The following is a 27,774-nucleotide window of genomic DNA, read 5'->3' as shown; positions in this document are numbered from 1 at the left end:
CTATCTTGGGTCTTGTAAAAGTTTATAGTAGCATTTACAATGGTAACCCCTAAGATTAGCTCATGTGATCCTGCTAACTTGCATGTGTCCTTTTACAGGAACGGAAGGGATTAAAGAGCACAGAGGAAAAAAAAAAAAGGATATGTAAAAATGGTTTGGAGGCTTTCAAGGCAACGAGGAAGGGAATCTATGCCCAACAAACATTCCTGCTGCTGGACGAAACAGCGCCTGTGCCCCTCTCTTGAGAGCAAAGAGTTGATGCATCAAGAAGAAATAGCATGGGCAATGGGAGGGAATGCAAAAGATAAAGTGGAAGTCACATAACCAACTCATATGCTTTGAAGTTTAATATGATTTAGCAGCTGATACTCATCACTCAGCTCAGACCAGTGCAACAGGACGGGTTTGCCTGCAGGTCATCTGTTTAATGGCATATACTGAAAAGGCTGGAGGAGATCTTAGCCAATAAAAGCCTTAATAGGATGCTTGAACATCTGTAGTTCAGTGGCTTGCTGGGAAATGGGAGTTGAGGACAGAGAGGGTTGTTGGAGGAGGAATCATGAAAAAAAAAGAGCCTTACTTGTTCCCATTCACCTGTGACCCAAGTGTACGGAGTGCATTCTGGGGCTTGGCACGGCTGAAGCACGGCGGGGCGAGAGCGGGCGTCACAAAGGTCCTCACTGACACGTCCTGTGCCTTTGAGTCTGCAGTAGACACTTCTCTTTTGGGTTCCCACGCCACAGGACACCGAACACTGAGAAGAAATGAAGAAAAAAAAATACAAACCTTAACCAAGGGCATTTTCTCCAATGCAACTTTACCTAAATCTAAAAGTTTACAGCCTATAGGGCAGGCCAATGTAATGCTTCATTTGAAAGCTACAGTAAGACCTACAAAACCCATCTTTTTGAAACCCAACCAGATCGTTTTCCTTGCGTTACCTTTTATTGACTTGTCTTTTTATTGCTTTTTTGTTGCTCTTTTCTGGCGTTTTTGTCACTTTTTCATCTGATTGTTGTCAGCTTTTTGTCAATTTTCCGTTACTCTTTTGTTGCTCTTTTGTGGCGTTTTTGTTGCTTTTTTGTTGCCTTTTTGTCCTCACTCTCAGCTAATTTTTGTTGCTATTTTGACACTTTTAGATTTGGGTACAGCCGAACTGGAAAATAGGTGCCTGGTTTAGGTGGGGGTTTGGAGGTTAAAACACTTATTTTTGCTGAAGCAGTGGTTCGCAACTTTTGAGTCTCATCTATTTCCATTGGTTTGGGGGCTGTTGATAGATTGCTTTGATAAACAGAAGAAAATCCCTACTTTTCACACAACATACTACAGTGAGGTCAAATAGCCAAATGTGTTATTGGAAATTCAAATTCATATTCTTTTTTGGATTGTGGTTCATCCATAGACAGGGTTTATGCAGGCAGAAGCAAGTCAAATTTAATGCCATTTAATGTGTTTTTAATGCAAAAACCCTGATAGAGCTCAACAGTCCCGCCCACTTCCAGTAATTTGACTTTTATAAAAAAAAATGTAATATTAAAGCAGTACTACCTTAATAAATCCCTTTCATAGTCCCTGTGGGGTTATACAATTGTTAATGGGATGATTGGGGGGTCTTTCATACCGCCTTTGCTATGCCCAATCCCGTCACATCTTGGAAGCTAAGCAGGGAAGGGCCTGGTCGGTACTTGGATGGGAGACCGTTTGGTAACACCAGGAAGCCTGGGGTGAATGTGGTGTGTGAGTGAGTGGTTGGTGGTGGTCGGAGGGGCCGATGGCGCAGACTGGTTGCCTCGCTTCCGTCAGTTTACCCCAGGGCAGCTGTGGCTACAACAGTAGCTTATCACCACCGAGTATGGAGTGAATGAATAATGACGACAATGTAGCGCTTTGAGAAACTTGTTAATACAGGCTTGTAAAGCGCATTACAAGTGTAAGGCATTATTATTATTATTTCATCTCCCCCTGGTGTCTCTGGCCAGAAAACCACAATTGCAACTTTCCTGCCTCCAGGTCGAGGCACCAATACACACTCATAGAATCACGAAGAAGCAGCTAACAGGCTAACGGGCAAAGCTAACTGTGGGCTAGCGCCACTTAAACAGTATTTACAGCCTCGTTTGAGTGAAAAAATCTCCATTGTGTATTAATTGGATGTACAATATCCCTCTCTCCTTTTGTCTTTCTATCAGCGTAGTATTTACAGTTAATGAGTGTAAATAAAGCAACATGCTACGACACCTGCAGTGGCGCTTATGGCCTCTAGGAGCTGCTTAGTATGCCTACTGCTTTAAGGATTTATAAGCATGACCCAAGTCAATCAGATGTGTTAAAACACACAACATCAAATGGTAGATTTAAGTTAAATCTTTAAAGTCATAAAGGCATTTCACTGTATTTATAAGTATAAGTAGACTGTACTGTACAGTCTGTGCGCTCATATGATAAGTGCTTGGTGGGTCTAGTTGAGGACCACGGTGGTGAGTGTGTATGAGAGGAGTTTCTTTTATCAACTATGGGCTTTAGACAGTATACACCCATAATGTTTGAAAGCTCAAAAATAATATTTCTGCCATCAAAGATCAGTATAAAATATACACTATGGAAGTGCATCAATGAAAAGCTATTACTGACCATTTGTTTTATGGCACTTGAGTATGAGTCAGGATATCTGGAGCCAGCCGCCACTTGAACATGCGTTTCCTTTTCTTCCTCTCTACAGTGCGGTTTGAGGCAGCAGATGTAACGTGTTTGTTTGGTCTGCAGTGCCAGAGATAATGATGCTTTGAACAATGCGCACAGTAAATCAAAAGGCCGTTTGTCGCATCCCTCAGTGCTCTCTATGGTTGGGGTCACAGAGGGGTCTATCTGAAGCATCTCTTTGAAGTTTCTCTTGAGAGGCATACCTGCATACTGAGGAAGCACTCCACTCTCTCTAACTCTCCGACAGATCTCAAAGGGCCGTGCCAGGCCTCAGCAATTTCACACAGTCAGAAAATACAGCGGCTATCAAATATCCCCCTCCTAACTTCCAGATGTAGTGGTGCAGTCTCTTGCTCCAATCACATGTTATCTTTGAGAGGTCAGTGAGTGGCTCGGTGCGAAAGGTGAAGCGTTTGAGCTTGGAAAGAGAACCAAAAAGCACAGCAAGCTATTTGACCCTGTAAAACTAAAAAGGATGATTCTTTGTAATAAGGCAATACATAGAAACACAATCTACGGTAACCTTTAATTGAGGTGCTCTGTTGCCAACTCTGATAAAACAGGAAAAGTATATTTCATAATAATTGCTCATGGTAGGATAAGGTTTATCATATCAACATGGAATAAAAAAATGCTCATGTATTTTTTATACAGTATATAATTACCATAATCACTCTTATAATGCATTTATGTTGATTACGTTATTTCTGTGCTGTTACTATGTTTTGCTCTAAGTTTTTATGTTATGATCTCAGAATAAGAAGAGCAGACTGTATCAGACAGTAAATGAATAAATAAATAAATAAATCAAACCTTTGCACAGTTCTGTATAAAATCACACAACAAGTTTAATATTTTACATTTTGTAACTATAACCTGTTGATACAGCTGGACATCTCTTGATTTAAGCCGAATGTATATGCAGTATATACAGGTGAAACTCAGAAAATTAGAATATCGTTCAAAAGTGCATTTATTGCTGTAATTCAACTTAAAATGTGAAACTAATATATGACTCGTTGCATGGCTCACAGTCCATTTTCTAAAGATTTTATGAGATTTTAAATTTGGGTTTTTTAATAGCTGAGCCATAATAATCAAAATTATAACAAATAAAGGCTACATATCTCACCTTGCATGTAATGAGTCTATCATATATCAGTTTCACAGTTTAAGACGAATAACAGAAATATCTTTTTAACGATATTCTAATTTTCCGAGTTTCACCTGAGCCTCAGCCAAACATCCTGACATTACCAGGATAATGTCCCGACGAGGGCACGTGTGTGAATTCGGCTTCAGATGCCCAAGAGTTTCAGTAAACATTATTATATGTATTATTTCCAGTACGTGTGGAATGTAAAACTGTCTGTGTGTCCAGTATTTCACTGTTGTAAAATGTTACCGCCTCCGACATTAAGCAACAGAAATTACAGTAAAATAGTAAAACATTTCTCTGTTTTCTCATGCTCATAACCGTGTGTAGAGAATAATATAGAATTTATGACCGGCAGTGCGTCCCATGACAGTAGGCCTTCCTCATCCCTTTCTATACTCTGAAGCAAATCCATCCTTAAAGCCACATATTGCCTGTCACTGTGCACCCTGCAGTCAGATGTGACCTGAAGGGCCAGGCTGTCAGCGGGGTAACTCACACTGTGGGTGCTGAGGCCTGTCACGTGCACGGGTATTAAGATATAAAACATGTCTTTATGCTCTAGTTGGGGATTTCATGGTTGCTGGTGGTATGGAGGGAAAGATGATTGCTTCCAGACACCAAGAGGGGAGGGAGCAGGACACCCTGAAAGAGTGGGGAGTGGCAGAGGTCTGTCTGGGGGTGGCCATGGTCGGGTCTCTGTGGACCTCTGGTATGGAGTTTTATGATGGACGTTCCTCTGATATGTGGAAAGAGTCGCTGAACTGGGTCCTGTAATGTTCGTGATAGACAGAAGCACGATCATGTTCTGGTCCTTTGGATTTGGTGATAGCAATAGTATACATATAAACTATCATTAAGTGTGGGTCAAACGCAGATGATACTTTTTCCAACAGGTACGATAAAGTATTAACTTACATTTATCATTTGACAATAAACGAACAGGGCAGTGTTTTAGATCAAACTGTTTTCCCATTAGAGTCATTATCTACTGTATAACATTCACATATAGATTGGCATAATTATTTTGTCAGATGTTGGAAAACTCTTGTTTTTGGGTTGTGGGGGGGTTGGTATTTGGGGGCGTTGGTATTTTTGTTTCAACATTTCTCATGAGAGACAACTGTTCACATTTATTTTTCCACTCTGGCCTCTGAATGATGTTCTCAAGACACTTATTTTCTTAATATTGTCACATGTGTTTTAAATCTTCACCCAACTGTCAAGCGTCTACATAAACACTCTCCTAAATCGGGCCTGTGGTGTTTCGCTCACAGTGAAGGAAACGACATATCGCTTAAATAAACCGCCACGTGATTGGACAGGTGGTTCTGTGTGTACATGTGCTCCGTATGCAGCCTCTGGGACATCCCGTCCGCGATGTTTGTGCTTGTGTTTGGGCTGGTCTAGAGCTATAGTTACTGCTCCCAAAATGCACGTACCTCTGTCCACTTGTTGGCCTTCCACACGGGGCATCTTCGTGCCTTACAGGACCTCTGCGTGCGGGGGCGTGAGAGGTGCATGCAGTGGTCATCCTCCATTTTGGTTTGGTTTTGATAGACGCAGATGACATCTCGCTGCTTGGTGCCCCGTCCACAGCTCACTGAGCACTACAATATCAAAAGATCATCAGGTGGTCAAAAACTTAATGAATAGGGTTAATCATGTGCAGCTGAATGATAGGACAATAAAGATGAACTGAACAGACTTGGGGTGTAAGTTAGAACGGAACACAATTTTCTTTGATGATGCAGTTGTGGTCAAGAGTTTACATACATATACCCTGGCCGAATTCTTGATTCATCTATTTGCTCTATTTTTCAAAGAATATGAAAGATAACACACACACACACACACACACAAAAAAACACACCCATAGTTACTGGTTGTGTGAAGCCATTTATGGTCAAACAACTGAGTTTGCTCTTTTTAAATTATAATGAAGTACCAAAATGACCCTGATCAAACGTTTACATACCCCCATTTTTAATACTGTGTATTGCCCCAATTAACATTAAGTGACAGCTCTTTTCAAGTCTTTTGTGGTCGTTGTGGAGAAGGTTCTGTATATAATCTAATAGTATGGCCCATTCTTTTTGGCAAAAAGCCTCCAGTTCCTGTAAGTTCCTGGGTTGTCTTGCATGAACAGCGTGTTTGAGCTCTCCCCACAGTGGTTCAATGATATTGAGGTCAGGAGGCTGAGATGGCCAGTAATGGGACCTTCACTTTATTCTGCTGGAGCCACTGGAACCACCTCCATATTTCACAGTAGGTATGGTGCACTTTTCATCATAGGCCAAAGGCCTTGTTGACAACAAAAAAGTGCACCATGCATATCCTGCCAGGGTATGTAAACTTTTGAGCACAACTGTAAATAACTGCTTAAGAGTCTTGGGTTTTATTCATTGTGATGCCCTTGATGTGTGTTCAACCTCTATGAGGATCGCTGCTGCTGGCACACTCACTTTGTTTTTGGCTTGGTTTGTTCAGTTTTGCACTCACTTCCAATACTACACTGCACCCCATCACTGAACACTTCCACTTCTCGTCGCGTACTATACTTTATTCATCTTTACATCTGATCTTCTCCTAAATCTTAGGAAGGCCTTAGGAAGCGAGAGTGCCTTCAGGAAACCTCATGTAACGATACGTTATACAATATACCTAATTAATCCCGAAGGAAATTCAGTTTATCAGCTGCACAAATGAGTCATGCATAAAAACTACAGATTCAAAAACTAGAAAAAAAATTCAATAAATAGGACAGTGCAGGGAATAAATATAAAAGTACTGTAAAGCTATCGTTCCCATTTAGCCCATCCCACCCAAGGATTTGAGAGGAAGATGCAGAGCCCACTCACAGAAACCTGTCTGCTGGCCAACTCAAAAACTGAACCCACAATCTCCTCGACAGGGCTGTGGTTTGGTCATAGGAATAAAAGCATAATTAAAAAAATATGAAACAATGCTCCAATAAAAAAACATCAAAATGGCTGGACATGGAAGGTAGAAGTATTCGAAACATTCCCATGAGGTCATACAGTAACTAGGGCACAAGCTATTTCTGTGACCGGGCACCCCAATACACAACGCACTCTGAATACAGTACACAAGACGTATTTTGCCGTATTTTCCAGTCCAAATAATAAGCATAATATTTCATTGTCCATTAATTAGGATTGCAGTGAGTTGCATAACACCGGCACATTATGTTTGTTGCTGGTACGTGCTCATGGCAGTGATCATATGATAATGTTTGGATTATAAAACCTGCTCTATATACAGGGGAGAGTTGTTTTGTGACATAGCTGAGGAGAAATTGTGCACAAAAAGATCGGCCCAGAATTAAAATAAACAAATAAAGGTGAGCACATACAGTAGGCTTTATAAGTACTGCGATGCTTTATAGTGATGTAAAGAACATTACAGAGTGGTCAGCGCAAATAGTTTTCCTGTTTTAATCTTTCATCAGTTCATTAGGAGACTGAATAGTCACATCCAAGTTTTCAGCGCAGAATCCATTAGACACTTCCAACAGCCTGTTAATGCTCAGGCAGAAGTTGATGCTGCGCACACTCGCTCCCATTGCACTTTGTAATTACCCAGGTATTTTAAACATAGGGCCCGTCTCAGCTGACGACAAACATCAAAGCGGGCAGATTCGCATACCCCCAGTGCACGGGCAAAGAAATGATAACTCCAGCGCAGGCTAGAACAGAGCGACGCGCACTTGTATAGAGGAGGGTGAGAAGAGCTGGCCCCTCCTCTGCGCTGTAAAGTAGAAGAGAGAGGAGGAAGAAAAAAAAAAGAAAAACACAGCCAGGAAAAAAGAAAATCGCAGCCATACGTGCCACCGCGCTCCGGAGCTGAACTTTATCTATGAGAAAGCAGCTACACGGTGAAGTGCTCCTCCTACCCGCCTCGCACAGATCATCTGTCAGCTATTAGTTAATCAACGCCGGGGCAGGAGAGAGGAGGACTGGCACCGAGCGGGACAAGAGTGCACAGGACAGGTCCGGCTTTGAGGGGAGACAAGAGGGCAACAACGCAGGACCCGGGCTGCTCTGTCACAGCCCAAAGCACTTTAATCAACATCCCCACACACTCAGGTAAGACTTCTCCTCTTACAACTGACAGCTGAGACGCCTTTGTGCACAGGTAATTGAGTCTTTGCAAATAAGTACTGGCATGTGTTTTTGGGATGCAACGGAGCAACTTTACTGGTTTATGTTGGTCAAGAAAGATGGTCTTGTATTTCAAAATAGAGCAGACAACAAGCAGGAATTACCGTCAGAAACACCGATAAATAGAAAGGGTTGCGTCATGAGGAGCGGGAGTAAAATCAGGCATCAAATTTGCTACAAAATATTATGATATTAAAAAAATGACTTGAAATTGGTAGACTACTTTGTAACTGAGATACATTTGACCTCCCACATCAACCTTACTATTTATTTCATATAATTAGAAGGCTTACACATCTTTGATCCTTGGAGTTAAATGGATTACTATAAATGGAACGACATAAGCTCTCTCCGTTTGGCACAAAATTGAACTGCATCCAAGTAAAACCTTCCCCATACAGAAAGCATATGAGACAATCCGTTAAACAAACTCTGTACTACACAGTCACAGGCAGATTTTATCATGAGATAAGTTGATACTTGTCGTGACATAATCTCTCTGATATATCATACTCTTTTGAGATCCATATCTTTCCTAAAGACTGACAGGCAGCAACCTCAGTGTGACCCCTCCCTCTGCTAACAGGTAAGCCAACACCACACATGGAAAGTGTTAAGCCTGACTTTGAATATCTATCTTTGAGCCAACATGGCCATCAGAGCACAAGCACTTATGTACCTTCACATAAGCCGCAGTCTTCAAACAGGGTGATGTGCTTTTCATTGGGAGCTGCGTGAAAACAGCTAAGACAGAGTGTTATAATTGCGCTTGTAAAATGTTTGGATGGACATAAAAGCCGGGGTTACCCTTAAAACCTGGCTTTATGGAGAAGCTATGAAAACAAAGCAAAAGTAAAACAACATTTCTCATTTACAAGCTGGCTGTTTTCATTAAGAGGTGCAAATGAAAAGGCAACGTAGGGGTTGGTAAACTGAACTGTGTCTGGATTTTTGTGTTTGCTTTAATAGACGATTAATTTCTACCTATGTGACACTTTTCGATTGTTTTTCGTGTAAAGACTGGGTTAACACAATTATAATAAAAATGTTAGTTAAGGGTCATACATTTTCACATTACACCAGGTCACTGAGCCATTGCTAATGTAAAAAACTGGGGTTAAATTCCAGTGATGGCAATGCAAGTGCAGGCTAATGCAAGACATACGCTGTCTGCAGCTACAGTGACTCTTCAAAGGCGCACAGAGCACTGACCTGGAGCAAGAAGGATCTCTCCAACTGTATCCTACACCGGGAGGAGTTTAGGATTATAACATGTGCTTTTCTGTGTTTTGTCTTAGTTTGGCTGAAGGCTGCAACACAATCTGAGCTGGCCAATGAATGCAGAGGTAAGCAAAAAAGGGAGATTATCAGGATCATAGCGTTCTCTAATGTTTCCTTAAACAGGAAATAAGTCAATATGGTGAAGGCTGAACATCCTTCAGTTTCAGAGGCACAAGACTAAACATACACCAGTCACCGGACAAGTTTATGTGTCTCAATATTGCTTCATGTCACGCAAAAAAACGTCATCAATAAGAATAGCATTCTTATAGATTTAGTGCCCGATCTTGTGTTTCTAACAGACCAATATTTTCCGGTGCGGGGCTGGCAGTGGGTGTGGGGGATGTGGGGGGTGTAACCCTGGTGTTTTGATCATGTTTCTACGGTGTGGGGCGATTGCCCCGTGCACCGGTATGTTCTCTTTCTCTCGGGACACGGCCAGTGTTTAACTCATAGTGGAATTAACTTTGTAGTATGTCCTATGAGAGCTTTAATATGCTGAATGAAGTACAGGCAGCGCGTGATGTTGATGTAAAGCTGAGAACACCACGCCTCGGTCGACCCCTTCTTTCTAAGCCTCGCCCCCTTCTTTCTAAGCCACGCAAGCACTGGTGCACCATTAGTTTGCAGGCGGAAGATCAGGCACTTACAGTTTTATTGGAACCAAATAATGGTCTATGCTTTTGTATTTTGCTCAAGAATGAATTGATATCTATTCATATTCTTTGGTTTTATACTGGACCTGCTTGTAACTAGTCCATCTTTCTATTTATCCAGGATAAGGAATGACACCATAAAAACTGGATCCCCTTTGGATGAATCGCATGTGCACAACCAAAGAAACATATTGAAGTGGTTTGAGCCAGATTAAAAACATTACCTTTGACATGAATCAAGCCACAGTTGTATACACCCAGTGTATTTTATTGTCATCCAGAGTTATTATTACTAAAACAGTCAGAGGGAATTTTCTTTTTGTCACTTCACACTTATGCATAACAAATTTACCCAAGCCCATATCGTAAAATCATTTAAATAATTTGCACAAAGGTAAAAGCAAATTCTACGCCTTGATGCCAACGTATGCCATTACCATAGAGTTAAATAAACATGCTGTAGCGTAGACATATACAGTTGCCTTAGCTGTGCCTCCTTTTAAGTCAACACCACTCAGAAAGGATACGCTGAGCAGCTTTACATCAGCGGGAATGACAAAGCGGCCCCGAAACATTTCAGTTAAACTCCAGGCAACATGAAATAATAACTACAGCAAAGGTCAAGGAGATTTTTCACACCTAAAACACACAAAAAGCAGACCAACTCTGCTCGCAACCCAATGTTACACAGCTGCGTTCGTAATCAGTCACCACTAGGGAGTGTGGGAAAGCTCAGAAGAATACAAGATCTTGACCCTGCATCTGCTTCAAAAGAAAAGCTAAACATTGAAAAGAGGCGTAAAAGTGCCCTACGTTTGGTCAAAACAGAAAATTGTGTGCGTAACGAATCCCCAAGGAAAGACACAGCAACTCCAGGAGAGCTTTAAATGCCTGCCAAACAACCAGCTCCTTTGGACAAGGGAAAGAAGATGCAATGGTATCAATTACTCTCAACAATTTTTATGTATTGCATGAACTACTGTACAAATAAAGTTTCAAAATTTTGCTGATATACAAATTCCCATTCCAAACATCACGAGGAGTTCTGGTTTCAGAATGTTACTTTGAGGAGACTGGAGAGAGGAAGTGTCAATCTATGAGCCACACAAAAATGGAAAGTAAAGTTACTCAATACCAGTTAAAGTAATCCATCTCCGTTAAATCCTATTTGCAATATTTCAAACTGATTTCAACAGGTAAGGTTTCTACCAGAACGTTTAACGCTCTCAAAAGCTCTTTTCCTCACCCTCGCAATCTCCATTTCACTCCATCACCTCGATATCAATGACAAGTCCAAACAGGACCCGGGCCCCACTCTGTCTGCAGGTCACATTATGTATCTCCATTTAAGCCCATGAAGCGACTCACGGAGGCTCCGCAGCCACTCACCGAGACAGCACTGACAGAGCTGAGGCAAAGCAGACACCCACAGCCAGTGTCAGAGTACAGCTGTGCTCGCTATCACTGCATGGGCCTGGGCTAGACCAACTTAAATGTTTCCAGGCTTGCACGCCCCGTCTTCTCTCATTTTGCCCCGACGCATCTGTTTGCTGCCCGGATCACCCACCAAACATCGACCGGGAGATAGCAGCCTGTTTTTATTATTTCCAATTGTTGTATAAAACTTTGCCTTTAAGCTTCATGGTGTGATGTGGTTATAGCGCAGTGCCGAGGTTTAAGGATTCTGTTATTACTCTGGTGGCAGTAAAAGAAAAAAATCAGTAGGTTGAAGTGTCATTATAGTGCCATATAAGTGCCATTTATACAGGCAAAGCAGACACAGATAGATTGTTTCAAATGCTTGTCTGAGGTTAAATAGTCACATACTGTCTCACAACATGCTGTCTTCTTCCTAATTTTTAATGTTTTGCTTTAGGCTCGACTTTTATCCAGCAAATCACCGCCTTTGCTTTCTCTTAAAGGCTCAAATGAAACACTGTCTTCCCTCTCAGATTTGAACCAAAGCCATGAGCTCTTGGAACGACCAGACTCCACTGGCATCTGGGCAGCATCAAGAAACACATGTAACAACCGAAACCGCCACGAGTGACCCCGAGGCGACAGGGCTGCCCCGGGCCAGAGTCAAGTATGTCAAACAGGGCATGTGGCTCTCATTTCGAGCCTGATTGGTCCACAGACACAGCACTACAGCCCGAGCCCGCCACCCGCAGCATGGGAAACCCGCTCCCAGCAGGAAATGGTATGTTTTACTTAGCCACAAACAGGCATAAATTCCTATCATGGAGCACTAATTCATCACTAACAGCCTGTTGTTGATATTTGAAATGTGCTTTTGAGGAAGTTTCCATTAGTTAATGATATTGCTTTTCAAATGTTGGTGTGCCATGTATGCTCTCGTGTTTTATTACATGTGAAATAAATACTGCCATTGTTTTGTGTCTCTCTTTTAAATGTTGGCAAACACAATGAATAATTAATATATCTATAGAGGGAATGTAAGTGATTTATGAACGTTGTGAGTGAGTTCTGTTTAGAATGAAAATGATGTATGTGCATACACCCTATAGAAAAGATGTACACAATACACATAGTTTATACAACTAGAGGATGGGGGCGAAAACATTATTTCTTAAGGTAGTGGGAGAAGGACCCACTACTATAAAGAGACTACTTTCGGTGCTATTATGAGGGCAGACTGGTTTAATCTTTCTATCCATTTTTGACAGTGCATAACTAAAGCAGATAGCCTTTGCAAATCTCAGCACAATCCTAGCCAGGCCAACCATACTCACTTCTCTCTCTTATTTCTATTCGAAAGAATGTGGTGGTCTCCAGTTAATAATAAACAGAGGGGTGCAGTTTGGCATGCCAGGCAAGCACTATCCCAATACCACTGGAGAATGTATGAACTTCTAATAATACAAAATAAAAAGCACAATAAAAGGAGAAAGGGGAGTTTTAGGTAAAAGATTGTATAACATAGTGAATGGATATAATAAAGTATCGTTTGGTGTTATAATGGCTTTGGAAATGTGACCAATGGATGCGGTAAGACTTGCAGCAGTATGAAAAATATATGAGCTGCATATATAACTGAAAACATTTTTTTATGCATTGTTTAGTTTTAATAGTTCAATATGGCGTGGGTAATGCTGTCAAGATAAGTGTATTTTAGGGAAATATTGTATGATATATTGTGTATATAATATTAATATTAAATACATAATATATTCAAATAATATGTGCACTATATTAAAATGTTTTGTGTTGTAGTGTTGTTGTGCATGTTTCGTCAAAGAGAACAATATTATTAGTATTATGGATTTGGTTTTGTTCAGTATGACTATATAATTGTTACTAACCTGAATAAACACTAATTACAGCCATGTTAAAAGAGTGTGAGACTTCTGCCAAACACATTACAGAGACTTCCATTATCACAATGGTAAACAGATGTGTCAACCTGGGCTAAAGTTCAATTAGGAACATGCATTTTCTCCTGAGAGGTAGAGAGAGAGAGAGAGAGAGAGAAAGAGAGAGAGAGAGAGACATAAGAGAGAGACATAAGAGAGAGAAAGAGAAAGAAGAGAGAGAGGAGAGTGATTGAAGAGAGAGAGATAGATGAGACACAGAGAGATCACAAGAGAAAGATAGAAGAGAGAGAGAGAGAGAGAGAAGAGAGAGACATAAGAGAGAGACAGAGAAAGAAGAGAGAGTGAGAGGGAGAGGAGACAGAGAGAGAGAAGAGAGAGATGACGAGAGAGAGAGAGAGAGAGAGACAGAGAGAGAGGGAGAGAGAGAGTATTAAGTATTCGGCAGTGCAGTGTGCAGGTTTGAAGAGCATACACTAATGATGTGTCAAAAAACAAAAACAGTATTTAAACCGGTATTTTACTTTCATAATAAGGAACATGCATTGTGATGAAATATTGCAAAAACAACACACATGCCACATTAATGTTTCTTTAATAATATTTACAAAAGAAAAAGGCTAAATCAACAGGTAGGATTTTTTGTTCTAAAAATAAATAGCAAAACATCAATAATACCAACATGTCAAAAGATATATAAGGCAATATTAGGATTTTGGCAACTGTGCAAATGGGCCAGCCTCTGTGAGTGACAACTCTGTCTGGGAGAATCTGTGCTGACCTTCTTCAAAAACTACCAATAATACCTTGAGTTTGCCTTGAAGGGCTGCAATTTTATACTTTCAAAAAATATTTTTTGATGCAAAGTTCAGTCTGTTCTCTGCACATCATGCAGTAAGTACTGTATTTTTAAGTTGCTGAATATTACGGAAGTAATGTTCATATACTAGCTCATTGGCGATAATGTGTAAAAGCACCAGGAAAACAGACCTTCTGAACATTGCCCTGTTATATAACCACGTAAGTGGTAAAGTGCCATATATTTTGTAAATATATTTTGAACCGGAAGAGACTTGTCAGGACGTTGTTGACAGACAGGAGACCAAACGCACTAGAGCATCAAATGAACATAAATGCCCATTTCCTTTTGGTTTCATTATGGAAAATGATGTGACTTTAGTCTAACCATGTTAAAGCTGCGCCAAGGAATAAAGGTAGAAAACAAATAAATAAAAAGTATTTCTTGAAAAAAATCCTTCAAAAATACACAAACTGGCCAAAAGAATGAAAGTGGAGGAGGTATCTGTGTGCTGTACTTTTATGGCCATAAGCAGCAGATGGACACTGTGTAGGCTATGCAGTATATGATACTGCATAGGACCGGACAAACTCCATACTGAAGCTATATATAAGTATAATGTAAAGTTTACTTACATTATTACATAATGTATGGTAGAATAGCACCTGAAAACAACAGTTTGGCAGATCTGAGGTTGGTGATGTCTGTGTATCATGGTGTACATGTTATGGCTTTATGCACAGATGAGAACAAAATGATGACATGATATCTCTGTTATCACCTTGATAAGTACTATTTTCAGTCTGTTTGTGTGAAAATAGATGTGTTATTGTAAAAAAAAAATAAAAAAAAATAAGAAACGTTAATAATAAAGTCTAATTGAACTTGTATCAAAATGCATTACTACATAAAAAGTATATATTTGATAAAAAATATTTTCCTCTGTACAAATTGCATTTATATAAAAAACAAAAACAAACAAACAAGAGGTCTGACTGAGAGCACCAGTAAAAATTAAATACCATAACTACCTACTTCAAAAATAAACTTACAACTGTACAAAGATACAAACATTATCATAGAATTAACTCTTATACACAAATGTACAATTGTGTATTTTGATACAAGACAGTAACACCAAAAGCACTTTACACAACACATGAATAAATATATTCAAAGATTTGCCTTATGAGATATGTCACAGTGGTGGGCAACAATGTCCCAAAATGTATGGCTGCCTGACTGCCAATACAGGCTTGAGTCCAAATGAGACGTGTATCAGAGGTGTATCATATAATGTCAAGCAGCAGCTTTTCTTTTCCCCCTAATTCTGATCAGCACCTTTGATTGTGGGAGTCACATTGGCCGACAACTAGTGTTAATTTACAGTATAACCAGTGTTCAGCCCTTTCACCTACAGTTTACGGTAGTGGACACGATCTAAGTAAAATTCTGAGGACTTTTAGCACCTGTGCCAACAGTGGCTTCAATGAGAATTACGGTATAAAGGTAAGGTAGTACTATCGTACCGGCTTCCACGGTCTGCGGTGCCAGGAGGCGGAGCCTAGGCAAGGCTGTAGGTTGCACTGCTCCATGTTTGGGGGCTTGTCCAGTACATCACAGTTGTAGTCATTCAGCCTCTGACCATTGGGCCTTTGGCACACCACCAGGCGGGTTTTCCTGCCCCCTCCACAGGTTTTGGTGCACTGATGGGTAAAAAAAAACAATGGCATCTTTACTTCATTACATTCATATTTAGAGCATTTTCTTAAGTGCAAGTAAGTCTTACCTCTCCCCAGCTGCCATAATTCCACAGGGGGCAGGGTCCGGAGTCACAACTTTTGGACTCCGCAGGTTTAACTCTTTCGTCGCAGTAGCTGTTGCTTCGTCCATCTGCATCCTGACACACCACCACTCGCCTCTGAAAGCCTCCTTCACATGTACTTGAGCACTGGGGACACAAAGGGAAAAGCTGATTTGTGTATTTATCTACTTTTTAAGAAAAAGAAGAAGAAGCTATTTCAGCTTTGATTAAGGTCTCCTTGCAACTAAAAGTTCCAATTCACTGCCTAATTTTTTTAAAAATCTATAATGCAACACACAAGACACATTAAATAAAAAGCCCTGTAACTTATGTGAACAGATGTGCCTTTCTTACAAACCACAAGCCCACAACAGTAAACTCACAACACACAAAATTGCAGCTCCATAAAATTTTTATGTCTCATACCAAGGCACAGCTCGGTTGGTAAGCATTATCTTGGTGAGATGGAAAACATCAGGCGCGAAGGACAGTCTCATAGGCTGAGCATCATAGCCTTGAACAGAGTAGTAGATACGCTCTGCATCCAATTAACATGACACATCTCCACTGTCAGCAGGAGGAGTACACTCTGTGCCCCGGTGTGAGGGAGGGACAGCCCTGAGCTTTAACAGCTCTGTCTTTGGTCAGCTTCATTACATGAGATTTACCAGCGCCTCTGCTACAGGGATCACATCAGCACAAAGGTCCTCTTATGAACTTCACAGAAAGCTTATCCTGCAGCCATATCAATGATCTTAAAGGAGAGTTTAACGCGGAGACCTGCTGTATCCTTCAGTGCTTTCAACTTCTACAAACGACCAAGTCTAGAAATTACATTTCAGTTATGTTAACACAAACAGCTGACACTGTACATTTTTCAGTTCTTTGGCACTGGTCCCAGAGTGCATTACCATATATGGACCCAAAACAAATGCTAAGTGCTAAACAAACAGTAGAAATAATTCAGGCAGTCATGGAAAAAAAAACGTGAAGGAGACTACACTAGTTAAGCTCTATAAACACAGAATAGATAACTTACTGCTCCCCATGGCCCTGTCCTCCATTGGTTGTCTGTTGAGGGCACGTTCCAGCTATTGTGACCAGGATGGCGTCCCGGGTCATGGGGGTAACCGTAGGGCTGGTCGATGCGCTGGCGCTGATACACGGAGGGGCAGGGGGCAGTGGAGCAGTCCTGCTCCATGGTGGGCTTCTCATCTGGGTCACACAGAGACTGATCCACGGTCCGATGGTAGTTGGAGCACACCACCTGTCTGCTGCTTCGGCCAGTCCCACAGGTAACTGAACACTACACAGACACAGAGAAAAGTTTAAACTGGAAGGGATCAGTCCAAATCATGGTGTATACGAGTCATTCAGAATTATTGATAATCATAAATAAGATCAGTACAGTACAAAATCTTCAATGCTCTATGACTGGGACTCCAAGAATCGAAAAAAGGCTGCATGGACAAACATTATCTTTCTCATAGACTCTCTTGCAAGAGTTATTTGACTAGCTCATGTTTAAGTATATTGTAATAATGCATGTCCCAAGCCAATGAAATAAGCTTGTATTTCCCATGCATTCCTCCCTAAGCCAAGAGCTGGGACGTCCTCAGAGACATTCCACATTTTCAACCATAATTAAAATAACTTGACAACATCCATGTAAATTATGGCCGGGTCCTTAAACGACCCCACTGCTCAAAGAGACTGCAGGCTAATCAGTGCAAGTCCGGTCGAAACTGCCCGACATCATAGCTGCACTAAAGAGCCATTAAGTTCCAGGAAAAGTGGACACAAAAAAGAAAAAAGAAAAAAAAAAAGATAAAGAACATCTGCATTGATTAGACACAGTGTGGTTGTTACTCACAGCAGACCACTCCCCTGCGCGCCACTGTCCACAGGGGCTGAAGCACGAGGACGTCTCTGCGGGGCGTGGCAAATGTGCGCAGTGCGATTCCTCTGCCACACCCCCCTGGGCATCCCGGCAACTGACGTAACGGGCACGCTTCCCTTTGCCACAGGACACCGAGCACTGGGGGAAGCGGAGACACCAGTTAGGACAGTTTTTAATCATTCAGCTACAGAAGTCAATAACGGCACAACAACAAACTGACTGTGTTTTTAGATGTGGACGAAGGGGGTCATTTACATCAGCGTTTGACCTTGTGCAAAAGTGGATAAGCTTCAGAGTCTTCTGCATGGTAAATTTGGTGCAGCATGCCCACAAAAAGCTCTATGCTACTTTCCAGCTGGCATTCCTCCTAGAACTTGCGTCACAGTAACCATATAGATTTTTTCACTCCTTGAATCAAAAATGAAATAGGAATATTGTACCGTCCACCGTCTATCTGTTCTTTGACCTCCTTTACAGTGTTTAAAAATGCCCTAGTTGAACAATTGATCTGCTGTATTGGTTTGAGGGTCAGGACAGTTGCTGGAGCACAGCTTTTGGTCATCACTGTTTAGCCTCTTAACCCCTCGAGCAAATCGGCTTTACCCAAACCTAAAAGCTTCTTGAAAGATTTGTGACAATTAGTGACAAAAACGCGGCAAAAAGGAGGCGTAAACAAGGAAAAGAACGCAACAAGAAAAGCATCAAAAAAGTGTCATAAACGCAACCAAAAAGTTACAAAAATGTGACGAAAAAGCGCCAAAAATACGGCAAAAAAGTGACGACAAAGTGGCAGCGACGTAAGGATTTTTTTTTTACCTCAGTTTTGTAGGTCTTAGCTTTCAAATGAGACTCTGGTCTATATGCAGTAAACGCTCCAGTCGAGAGGCTTTTACGTTTGGGTACAGACGAACTGGAGAAACTATGTTCGGTGTGGGGGTTAAGTGGTTAACTGTACACGAGGACCCAATGGGATACAATGACTTTGTGACTCACTGGAAAAACAATTATGTCTGAGCTAATAAGTCTTTGAATGGTGCTGTATTATGACCACAAATAAAGCCAATCTCAGGCCTATTTTTCTTTACGTTAGGCATTTTACTAGTACTCACGATCACATGACATTATGTAGTGGGAAAACAGCATTTAAGAGAGCCTCTGTTATGGTATCGAGTGTTACATGATTGGAAGAGCCCTGGATGCAATTTCATCTGTTTAAGCCAAGCTTCACCAAGGCTTAATGCTACCATGTCCGTGTCAATGAACGTCTGTATTTCATTTTACAACTACGATAATTCCAACACACGTTTTCAAACTGGTTCACACATCTACAGCTTGATCGCTTTCAGGGGCTTTTGTTTTGTCCTTAGTCGACTCCCTGGTCAACTTTCACCTACGGGCGCACCTCATTTCAAGAGGAGAGAGCAAACATTTGTGACTGGATGAATACCTAATGCAATCAAATGGCTCCAGACAAAATGGGAGCGCTAATATCCCTGCGGTATCAGTGGCACTCTAAATGGCATGATTTCACACAAACAGGATGGCAGTGTTGCATGTGTGTGTGTTTTTGGACCACACTGGCGCGGGCCTCTTTGACATGTGAGCTCACACCGACGTTCGGATTGACAGACAGGGATTCAATCTGAGAAACCGTAGACTTGTGTTTAGATGAAATCTGGTTTTCATTTGCAGCGGGTAACAATGCAAAAAGAATCAAGGAGACAGAGGGGCCTCAGAGCGGCAGACAGCAAGACCAGTGTATGTGGGTATAAATGTACAAATGCAGCAGGGGGTAGGACAGACAATGCCAGACAGGATCAGGGCTCAGGATAATATGGCCTCTTGGGAAGGAATGCTAGAATATAAACAATAAAAATGTTCTATGCCAGCTTAATATTGGCCAACACAACCATGTACAGGAAACCATGATTGGTGGAGAATGGTGATATATGAAATGCAGGCTTACAGAAATATACAAAGTGATATGCCATTTTAAAACAATAGTTTGCCTGAATATAGACAGCTGAATGAAATTATTCCAAAAGCAATTTAGAGTGGAACAATAAACAATATAACAATCATCTTGCATTAAAGCAGTGCTAAGTAACTCATGCCCCTAGAGGCCACAAGCGCCACTCCGGGTGTCGTAGCATGTTTTTTTACTCATTAATTGTCCGTGAGAGTAAAAAGTACACTGACCAAAAAGACAAAGGGAGAGAGGGATATTGTACAACCAATTACACAATGGAGATAATTGTTTTCACTCAAACTTTGCTGTAAATACTGTTTAAGTGGCACTAGCCCGCAGTTAGCTTTGCCTGTTAGCCTGTTAGCGTCTTCTTTGTGATTTCATTAATGTGTATTGGTGACTCTGACCCGGTAGCAGCGAAGTTGCAATTATGGTTTACTGCCAAGAGACACGAGGGGGAGATGAAAGACCCCCCATTATTAACACTTGTATGACCCCCAGAGGGACTACGGCAAGGATTTATTAAGGTAAACAAGTTACTTAGTACTGCTTTGAATATGCATTTTATTCTATACGTAGATGTCTGAAAGCAAAACTACTACTTACAGCGGTCCAGGAGCCGTATCGCCACTGGGTCAAGAGCTGGATTGAGTTCTCTGGACGTGGGGTGCTGTGAAATTGGGAGGCCCATGGACATGCTGGCATTTCACAATCCTGAACACATCAAGTTATAGTCATTTTTTAAATAGCAAATTAGTACGTTTGTCATATAATATAAGAAATAACCACTGCTATGACACATGTACAGCACTATGTGACCCTAATACTAACATCTGAGTTAGATTACATGCACCTGGTTCAGTAGTTCACAGTGGCTTTAGTGCCCAGGTCTTTTTTACCTTAAAGAGTTACAGCTAACAGTACATTTTATAGCCTATCCTTGTGGCCTAACAGGAAAAGAGGATATCATCTCCAGCTTAAATTTATTGATGTGATTAGTGCTGAAAGATAAGTACCTTTCAAGTACCTTTTTAGGCTTTTTTTTTTGTGATAAAAATTGAACTGCATTACCTGACTGTCTCTGGGTCTGGCAGCAGCGTTGCACTCCCGGTCATCCACTGTGTCCCCATAGTTTCCAGAAACACATCTGACAGCTCTCATCTGGTAACCATGGCCACAGGTCACGGCACACTGCAAAAGCAAAACAATGCTGAGCTGTGCGAAATTACACTCTTATTTATACTTTATACTTCTTTCGAAGGTACACCAGTTGCTACTTAAAGGGACTATACAGAGTTTAAAAATGTCAAAATTCTGTATTTTCCTCCCCCTACATGTTCCAACAATGTCCTAATGTGTAGAATGAGCCCAGACCAGTTCACCCCAACTGCCTCTAAAATCCTGCACTGTCTCTCAAAACGTAGTTACTTTGGGTCCGAAGTGCCTTCATGCACAAGCTTAATATAGAAGGTGCAATTGCACGCATGACCTGAGGTGGAAGTAGTGAGTATAAAATGGCTAATTTGCATCTAGCCCCTTTAACTAAAAGAAAATGTAAAATATAGGCTATGTACATTATGTTTTATTGCTGAAACAACATTTTTTAATGTAATGATTTAATATTTAAAACTTGCAACACAAGTAACACTCTTCCGTACACATAATAGTTTGATATTTTTCTCATCTCTTACATAAATACAACAGCACACATACACACACATGGCCAACAGGCAAGTTCCCAAAGCTGACCCTTTAACCACAATGAAGATAAACCACATTTAGAGCAGTGGAAGTGCCACCACTTTGGTTTATTTGAGCTGCAATTTCTCATTACACTGGTATTAACAAGCCAATATCTGTACCAGCTTTACAAATAAAACTATTCAGCTTTATGCAAGCATGAGTGGGATCTGTAAGTATAAACTATGAATGAAGGACACCCATTCATACCTGTTTAAGTCATTGAGACGCAGCGCGCCTAGCAGTGTCAAACGGCGCACTTGGAAACTGTAGGAAGCTATATGTTTGATCAGCGGGTCAGGTTTAGTCTGACAGGATATGAGGCCAAAGTGAAAGCACTGAGGAGGAAATAGCAGCTGTAGCACACTCCTGCCTTACGAGCTACTATATCGAGTTACAAATACACACAAACGTAAAATATACACTATCACTCCCACCACACACGTGCACGCCGTAAGGGATACAGACATGAGCCACACATGCAACCCATTTCCTCTGTCAAACTCGGCATCAAGTCACCTCAACCCAACCCTTGGTGTGTTGGGAGAATAATATTGTAAGGTGTAATTTGCGTCTGTGGGACTTACCGCTCCCCACACGCCGACCTGCCAGGACGCACACTCGGGCAGCTCACAGCTCCCCACTGCCGGCGGCTTGGAGGACTGGTCACAGAAGTGCTCACTTAGCTTCTCTCCTCCAGTCGGCATCATGCAGGAGACTTGTCGATGTCTCATCCCTTTCCCACAAGTCACCAAGCACTGGAACAGGAACAGTATTTATATTTATAAAAAGTAGAGTAAACTGGGTATTTTCAAAAGAAGAATCAATTATATCAAACCAACTTGAATGAACTTAATGAACTAAATCATTTTGATACTGAGATGAACAAATATCATGGAGCCAAACCCACCAACACACACACACAGCTGAGATTTACACTCATTGCTTTGGTAATCAGATCATGTGTAGTGAATATTGATCACATAAAGTATTGACACAGTAGCAACAGATATAGTTTGTTCTACTGAATGTTTGTGATAACAATTATTTTTGCAAACAAAAATCTCTCTGACCTCACTCCATTCACTGAAAGACCATTTTGGACAGGGCTGATCATTACAGATTTCAGTGACCACTCTCTGGTGTTCATTGCACTCTCGATCAACAAGCCGCCGACCCAGGTTGTTCATACAATAGGACTCTCTGCTCCTCGTCCCACGGCCACATGTTTTTGAACACTGCATTAAAATAATATGATTAGTTTGTACCGACAACACAATTGAATTACTATTTCTCATAATGACCATAAAAAGTGTAACACCTGTGACCAGGCGCTGTACTGCCAGCTCTTGAGGAGACAATCCCCATGGCACGGCTCTCTGGTCAGAGGCTTGGACACTTCTGCACAAGCACTGGCCTCTGCTCTTTGTGTCTGCCTCTTCATCTCACTGTATTTCATACATTGGACATCCAGTGTGCGGTATCCTGGACCACATTTAGCAGAGCATTCGCTTTTCCCAGCTACATGCCACCTGAAATCAAAAAGCATGTAGTTTATGTAACTGGAATTGTTTCCAACTGCAGGTCTATCCATTGGTCTGCAGCACATCAGATTTCAGATCCAACCAGAGCCTGAATAAAGCAGGAGCAAACAAACATAAAGTAGACTTCGAGAAGCACTAGAGGAATTCTGCACACTGCCACAAATACAATACAATACAAATCGGGAATGAAAAAATGTTACGCAACAATAAATGATAATACACTTGCAGTAACATAATTTCTGTGCACTGATCCGGACCTGAGTTCGCAGTCCGTGTTGCAGGGCTCAGTAACAGCTACTGGTCGAGGTAAATCCTCACAGCGTTGGTCTGATACCTCCAGGTGATCACTCTTCCGCACACACACAGCCTTTCGTCTCCTTTCACCTGTGGGAAAAAGGAGTCCAAGTTTAACCAGTATTACTGCAGTAAGTCCGTCATCACAGAGCATTTGGTGGTCTCTTTACCAGCTCACACAGGGCTCTCTGACCCTCGGGGCTTGACCAGCTGCTGCATGAGTGACTGGCTAAGTTGTCGTGAAGAAATGTAAGGGGCTTAACTGGGTTACAAGGCCAATGTTGAGGTGTTGGACGATGTGATATGGGCAGGGTCATTTCAGGGTCGCCAAGAGGGTGTGTGTGTGTCTGGGTCTTATTCACTTTTATGTGTAGTTATTTGTAACTATAATTAGAGTAGTGTTACAGTGGCATATTGTAACATGAATTGTAACATAAAAAAGCTGTTTATAGGCGACTTAAGTTTTTAGATACTCCACAAACTCTTCTTTCTTTAAATATTTTTGTTGTACTTTGTAAATACTAGACTTTGTGTGCATGTTTTTCTTTCAAATTAGAACATAAATCCACACCTGTGTGTTTGTTAATGTAAATGTTGTCCATTTTCCAGATAGTTCTGCAGGTTTACGACCTTCTCAACAGCCATGAGAAGCTGGCCCATACCTTGACAAATGCGGTTGCACTCCAACCAGGAGCCCGAGGGATCCCACAGAAACTGCTCCCTGTGTTGCTCAATGGGTATATTGAAGGAATATCGCACATCTGGGTTGTAAAGGTTTCCCACACACAGAACCTGGGAGAGAGAAAGCAAGTTCAGACAAATTAGTTAAAGGACTTAGCTATGTTGTCTCTATGTATCTGTTTTGTTTACAATTTCACACAAGGTAATAAAAGTCTCTACCTGCAGGATGAGCTCTTCTTCAATGCGATCAGTGCAGTTGATTCGTTCGACTTTGGTGTCAGATCCACTGTACTCAATAACTGTTCCCTTGAAGGTGATTTCCCTTTTAAACATAGCCACTACAAAGTTTCCATTCAGAAGAAAGTTGGACTTGCTGTCAGATAATGCTGCAACCACAAAATACACAAACAAAATCAACACATTAGAGAATACATCACTGAAAACCCCCAAATGTCAAGAGCAGAATTCGGCATAAGTGACAACTGTTTAAGACAGTCCAGCTTTATTCTCTAAACAATGTGGAATGCATCACTGTGAATAAACATTATTAGAGTTGCCAGCATTGCTGCAATGCCATTGTTAGAGGGAATATGTTGAAACCCTTGAAATCATTGTAATTTGGGCTTAGCTTGCGTGACTGACATTGAACTGTAAGCAAAAGTTCTTCACAAGAGCATATGCTACATGCACATAAACATGGAGACACAGTTCAATGCATTATGTGAATAATGGCCATATTTTCATTGCCTGAAAACATATGTTTCTGAGAAATGTACATTTCATTATATTCTTTGCTAGCATACCAAAACAATGTGTGTGATTAGTTTTCTCTCTGCTGTTCACATTGAGGTCTGTTCAATGACCTTTAGCTCACCAGATGCCTGTGGAGATTTTATAAATGTCGTAAAATGTTTTAAGTGAAAAGTTTAATTTAAAATGTTCTCAATATTTAAAGCGTAAATTATATCTCTGACTGTACTAGCGTCTAATATGCCTCAAGAGCTCTAGACTTTAATTTAGCATCAAACTTGTCAGATAACATTTGCGAGAGTGACCCATTTTAAATTATATAAATAAACCATGCTTAGGACTTATATGGCTTGATTTCCTGTGACAAATGAAAGAAAATTTCACAGGAGTGAAGTTTATCTTCTAAAACATAATTCTTAAAATGTTTGCATCGTACACTGAGAGCACCTGCTACAGCCACAAAAGGAAATTTGACAAAGTCTCACAAATTCAAACCATACCTATGAGTGACACACTCTATCACAGCACGGGCCAGACGTTCTCAGACCAGGGTGGTGACAGGACCTACTGCCAGATGTGTTTTTGACTTGAGAACACCTTGATAGCTGACACGGGCCAGTCTCTCTCCAAACTTCCAATGCACTTACACTTGGTGCCCCGTCTCACCCCGTACCCCTATATCCACTTTCACGCAGCCTGGCCTCCACATGTGTCTAATTAGCACCTATTGCTGCCTCATTTATCTTTCCTAGAAGTTGACACTTGATTTGCTTTCCCAACCAAACCATTTGCCATAACCATGTGCACCAACGCCCCTCGTGGTTTCCTTCAACAAATTTCCTTCTCTTTAAAGAAAAAAAAAAGTCAGACAGCTCACTCCTTCTTACCCTCCAACTCTAGGTCACCAAACCTGGGTGGTTAACAGTCTTATGAGGGGATAATGGCATTGACCTATGAAATGAGAAGTGAAGGCAAGTGATATATACTATGCCTTATGAGCTTTTTCTGCTGCGAGCTAAAGCGGGCTCGTCTTGAGCAAACACGTAATTGGATCCTTGCCGCTTCAAACCACATCCTTGAAATGACAGAGACTGCGTAAACTCACCGAGGTAGTTGTCATCTTCTGGTTTTCCGGAGTAGCTGACTTGTTTGATATCAATGTTGGTGGCACCAGCTGGGATTCGCACAACTGTGTTATAACCTAAAGGGAGTGAAAATGTACATTAGTGCATGAACAACACAACAGCATCATTAACTTCTGTGAGGAAACTAATTAAGTGTAGAAAATCAGACACTGGGGGATTCACGAACGACAAAAAGCCTCAGTGTTCTCAAATATCCCACCGAGGACCATATTTTAGCCTCAAAGGAGTGACTGTCAAATGATATGTAATTATTCCCTGGACTTACCTTTGGCCTGTAATTACTACACTGGCTCTGTTGTCCCGTGATAAACGAACACAAAGAAAACAAGTAAGCTTTCAGATGGAGAATGACGGGGAGAGCCATGTTGAGTGGCAAAGGAACATGGGAAAGCCAAAAAGGTGAGACCGAAACTATCTTGAGAGACTTGGGACACTGAATTAAGGTATTCACTGTTTACAGAGGGAAATGTTGGCGTGATAAGGTTTACAGATCAACTCCTTGAGCCACTCCGGGGCGGTGCTTAGTTTGCTGTGTGGCTTGGCATTGTCGAAATAAACAATATGCATATATAAGTCCTCTCGCCATGGACTTTTTCATGCATGTGTTAATATACATATGTGCCAATCAAAAAATAAATCAACAGCAAAGCTCAGTTTGTTGTTTAGCTGTGTAGACCTAGTGTTTTCATGTAGCTTTCCTTTTTTATACTCTGCTTTACCAGCGATACATCTTTAATTTTGCATCAAACAAACTAATCTCACTGACCACCACTTGGGACACAACACAAAGAAACAGGCCTGAAACAATCTAAACCTCCATCGTTGAGGAAACACGGCGTCCACAAGTCACCAGAGTCCCGTGAGATCCCGAAGCTTAGCCACTGACCACACTCACAATCCTCCTCCACCACACAATGACTTGGAATGAAGAGTAAACATCCCACTACAGAGAAAAAAAATGCCTCAAGCTGCACTTAGGGCACGCTGGGGTTCACCTCAAACAGTTGTGCTTGAGTGAGCAGCGAGTGAAGCGGCGACACTAAATGCGAGTGCAATGATTCTCAGTCAGTCACAAACACTACCATATTTATTTTTCTACTAATATGAGCTAATGTCTTACAAACAGGCATTACTTCACTGAAAGAACCAACAGCATTCAGAAAACAGAGCCGTGTCACCAATGGTATTTGGACCACACTGCAAATATAGGAATTGATTACTTCTCCAGCAGCGATTTGTCAAGATTTGCAGGCTATTGTGTGGTCATATTAAATTCATTATCTGTAATCATGCCTTCCCTGATGAATTGTGAGCTAAAGAATGTGCATTGTGCATCTGGAAAAAAGCAAAACGAGGGCAAATAAGTCTTAAGAAAGATCCCAGAAGCGCAGGAATATCCTCCAAGTCATCTTCATGAGAATTACCACCCTTTTTAATTCAAGATGTCGATTCCTCTCTTCCAGTCCGAGCAAGTAAACACACGCGAGAGAGAGAACAGATGGATGGGGACGTTTGACTCGGTGCCAAAGCAACGTGAAACAAACACAAGAGGGACCACACCCGGGACTTTTATGCTAATGCTTCTGCAAGCCTGGCTGGACCGCCTTTAAAAGAATCGGACGCAATCAGTATTTGGCGCTCGCTGACAAGATGCATTAGGGGGGGACGGTTGGAGGAGGTGATGTCAGTTTTGTGGCGGCACTGAAGGAACAGATAGGAAAGCGTCCTTAAAAAAAAGTTATTCCGAAAAGTCATCCTCCGTGCATGTAAACGTTACCAGACATGACGTCAGCTCCTAATATGAAAGGCATGTGAGCAACGGAGCCACGTGAAGTGTTT

At 41.4% G+C, this 27,774-nt stretch overlaps 1 protein-coding gene across 4 annotated transcripts in view; it reads right to left on the bottom strand.

Moving 5' to 3' along the window:
• The window catches only part of LOC306971241 (A disintegrin and metalloproteinase with thrombospondin motifs 20), a 68,391-nt gene that overhangs the window by 7,158 nt on the left and 33,459 nt on the right, over positions 1-27,774 (bottom strand). For all 4 annotated transcript variants that reach the window (XM_079567444.1, XM_079567445.1, XM_079567446.1 and 1 more), the window contains 15 exons: positions 25,896-25,991; positions 24,260-24,426; positions 24,022-24,151; positions 23,323-23,449; positions 22,843-23,053; positions 22,595-22,759; positions 22,109-22,279; positions 20,853-20,972; positions 20,388-20,495; positions 17,786-17,950; positions 16,952-17,218; positions 15,898-16,059; positions 15,638-15,814; positions 5,299-5,466; positions 581-754 (listed from right to left, as the gene is read on the bottom strand). In XM_079567444.1, coding sequence (XP_079423570.1) covers positions 581-754; positions 5,299-5,466; positions 15,638-15,814; positions 15,898-16,059; positions 16,952-17,218; positions 17,786-17,950; positions 20,388-20,495; positions 20,853-20,972; positions 22,109-22,279; positions 22,595-22,759; positions 22,843-23,053; positions 23,323-23,449; positions 24,022-24,151; positions 24,260-24,426; positions 25,896-25,991 — 2,408 coding nt within the window. The remainder of the gene's footprint in view (positions 1-580; positions 755-5,298; positions 5,467-15,637; positions 15,815-15,897; positions 16,060-16,951; positions 17,219-17,785; positions 17,951-20,387; positions 20,496-20,852; positions 20,973-22,108; positions 22,280-22,594; positions 22,760-22,842; positions 23,054-23,322; positions 23,450-24,021; positions 24,152-24,259; positions 24,427-25,895; positions 25,992-27,774) is intronic.

The sequence above is a fragment of the Gobius niger genome, assembly GCF_951799975.1.
Source record: "Gobius niger genome assembly, chromosome: 12".
NCBI classification, from domain to species: domain Eukaryota; kingdom Metazoa; phylum Chordata; class Actinopteri; order Gobiiformes; family Gobiidae; genus Gobius; species Gobius niger.
This window is presented reverse-complemented; position numbering and strand designations above follow the sequence as displayed.